We start from the raw sequence: 3337 nt of genomic DNA, 5'->3' as shown, positions 1-3337 counted from the left end.
TCCGCTTTGCTGAACTCCTGTTTATCCAATAAGAGAGCGGGATGGGGCAGGGCGTGCCAGGATTGGCTGGAGAATCGACAGCGTCGGCTATCATTTCCTGCGAGAAAGGAAAGGGTAGACGAGGTACTGCCTCCCAGCGGCTCGGCGGAGAGGCCCGGTGGGTGACAGCAGCCTGCTTGTCCCACCGTCTTACAGGCGCGCCGCGAGACGCGCCGCGGGGAGAGGGGGCGGGGCCTCAGGGGGCGGGGCCGATCGATGTTTTCGGGCTCCGACGCCCTCGGCCTGCCCGGGCCGGGGTCTGCCACAGCGCTCAGGTGGGCGAGCCCGGAGTGGTGCTTCTGGACCATGTGGGGCAGCGATCGCCTGGCAGGTGCGGATGGAGGCGGGGCGGCAGTGACTGTGTCCTTTACCAACGCTCGCGACTGCTTCCTCCACCTGCCGCGACGCCTCGTGGCCCAGCTGCACTTGCTGCAGGTAACACGCCGTCCCCGGGGCGCCTGGACTGCAGCCTGGGGTCGGACAAGGCCGAGGCCCTTTAGGGACCCGGCGGCCGCTCAGGCCTTTGTCCGCGGCGGAACACTGGCTGCCTGCCGGGCGCCGCCGATCTGTGTAGAGGCCAGACTGAGGGCCCTAGAGGGCAGGGCCTTTCTGGGTCTCTACATCCCACACCGTATCTAGTGCAACCTGGGGCCGTTAGCGTGTCTTATTCCAGGTCTTTTCACTCGGTGAAAACGGGCTTTGAAACAGCCTAATATTCTACCTCTGTATTCAGAAATATTCTTCACTCTAGATTGGAAAAGCTCTTGAAAAGTCGTTTATTTTTATTTTGAAAAATGTTTTACCTGCCATCGATTTCCAGTTACCTGCGCTGCTGCCTTCCGGGCGTCAAGAGGAAGGGGCAGATTTGGTTCGCGGAGCCCCCTGCACCTTAACAGGGCATGAGCACCACGTCCCACGAGCAGGAGAGGTGAATAAAACGATGCCTCTTGCCTGCATCGCTGACCCTCTGACAGCCGAAATGTGCCAGAACGTGCAGTGGAATGATGTATACCTGCACATAACGTAGTTAGGCTCACTTGAACCTCTTCGGTCAGTAGCCCGTCTGGACGTTGCCGTTGTGGTATTTTACAGTTCTAACCACTGGCAGATAAGCATTCATATCTTCATAATCAAAAATAGAGACACATGCTCTCACAAACTTGAGTGTGCTTACGGAGGCAAAGGGATAGGATATTTGTAATCCTTAAAAATCCTGGATGCATGGTACCCATCACTGGCTAATCCGTACAAGAAATATTTAAGAGTTTGCAATAATTTCAAGCATCCCATCTTTCCACTTTAGACACTTCCCCATAACTATTTTTCTAGATTTTTTGGTCCATCTTTCAAAATATATCAAATTCAGCAGAATCCTTTCCCTTTTTTTTTTTTAAGCATTAAGTAGGTATTTATTCTTTTGGCCCTGACAAGCTTCCTTCATGGCTAGAGAAGTTCCAGGTAAAATTTGGCTCAGTGATCTCTGAGTCAGCTTTGATGGAGATTTTCAATGTGTTTTCAAATCCATGTCTAAGGAGTTTATCGGAATAAACTCCCCACCTAATGAATTTATATATACTTCCTCATAGTAACTCTAATTTGATCCTGAGGTGTGGTTGTTATTATAATACCTCACATCCATCACTGTTTAAGAATTTAGGGGTCTTGATCTTTGTTTTAAATTTTGAGCCCTTCAAGAATTATTCATAAGAATTAATTCATGGATATCTTCTTGAAATGTAAATGTATTCAGCCCTGTAACAAATTGCTGTTTCTATTCAGCCTGTATCAGCAGAATATGCCAACTTTTCTTTCCAACTATCAAAGTAATACGTGTGTTTTATAAAAAATTTGGAAAACATGGAAAATTATTATTGAGAAAATAAAAATTATTAATGAGAAAATACCCGTAATTTCAGAACCTAAAGATAACTAATGTTGACAGTTTAGATAAAATCTTCCAGTTTTGTTTCTAATCTTTATTTTTAACAGAAATGAGGTCCTACGTACACACATATAGTTTTGTGTCCTGCTGTTTTCATATAACATTATGAGTGTTTTATTTTGTTAAAAGGTAATCATCATTTTAATTGGTTAATTAGTAGTCTAGTGCAAATTTGCAATAATTTTAATTGTTCACTGTGATTGACCATTTAGATTGTACTCAATTTTTAGACTTCAAAAATGTATGATTACGTTTTAATAAAATGTTAAAAATGCACACCTTTGTTTATAAAATATTGTTGTCATTTCTGGTTATTTAAGATTGGGTTAGAGGGCATAGATAAAGCAGGAAAGTTCACCAGTTGGGAGTTAATAGGTTGAATTATTTTATTTGGGCTGAAGCATTGAATATGTTATAGATAATACAGTAATGGGAAGAGGCTTGGAACAGTGGTTTTCTGACCTATGTCATACTTACCTTGAAGCTTTTAAAAATACAGATGTTCTGGTCCTTCCTCAGGCCTGCTAAATCAGAATCTTGGGGAGTGGGCTTCAGGCATCTATAATTTTAAAAATATCTTCAGGCTTCTTAGAATCACAAGAGTGGAGACTCACTGTTCTTGAATCATAAAATGTTAATGGTGGAAAGGACGTTAGATATCTAGGGCATTAACATATCTAAGGGAAATGGCACTCCTAGGCCAGTACCATTTCCATGCATTTGGTTTGCTATCTTGTCTGTAGTTTATTCTACATAATCCAGTTTAGCCTTCTGACTCTTTCTTCTATAACCAATCTCCTTCCTGCTTCTGTTCTCTTACTCATGCCTTTCTTCTCTAAAACATTTCCCCCCTTCTGTACAAATTCAATGCCTTTAAAAAGAGTGCAATTGTATCTCCTCCACATATCTTTCTAATTCTCTCTTGCCCACATTTGTCTCCTTTTCACAACATCACAATTGTGTTTATGTGGTACATCTCATTTGTTACACTCAGTTTTATGTTTCAAGTATAGTCTTCTCTTGTTTACCTAAATCCTGATTTCAGGATTGGGTACCCAGTAGATGCTTTAATTCGGGATTTCTCAACCTTGGCACTATTGACATTTTGGGCTAGATAATTTCTTGTTTGGGGGGCTCTCCTGTACATTGTAAGATGTTTAACAGCACCCTTGGCCACTATCCATTAGCTGCCAGAACCACCTCCCCCTGCAGTTGTGACAACCAAAAATGTCCCCAGACATTGCCAGATGTCTACTGAGGGACAAAATCACCCTGCCTGAGAACCACTGCTTCAACTGTTACCTTGTCCAGACTCTGGGCTCAGGATTTGCTGTGATCACAACAGGGGGAGAAGAT

The 3337-nt window shown here is 43.7% G+C and overlaps 1 protein-coding gene across 2 annotated transcripts in view; it reads left to right on the top strand.

Moving 5' to 3' along the window:
* Positions 1-255: 255 nt before the first annotated feature.
* Positions 256-3337, top strand: part of PEX1 (peroxisomal biogenesis factor 1) — a 39368-nt gene continuing 36286 nt past the window's right edge. Inside the window, exon 1 of one of the 2 annotated variants that reach the window (XM_045564440.1) lies at positions 256-474. In XM_045564440.1, coding sequence (XP_045420396.1) covers positions 256-474 — 219 coding nt within the window. The remainder of the gene's footprint in view (positions 475-3337) is intronic. The other variant, XM_045564441.1, reaches the window with a different exon arrangement.

This window comes from Lemur catta, chromosome 11 (assembly GCF_020740605.2).
Source record: "Lemur catta isolate mLemCat1 chromosome 11, mLemCat1.pri, whole genome shotgun sequence".
Taxonomy (NCBI): domain Eukaryota; kingdom Metazoa; phylum Chordata; class Mammalia; order Primates; family Lemuridae; genus Lemur; species Lemur catta.
This window is presented reverse-complemented; position numbering and strand designations above follow the sequence as displayed.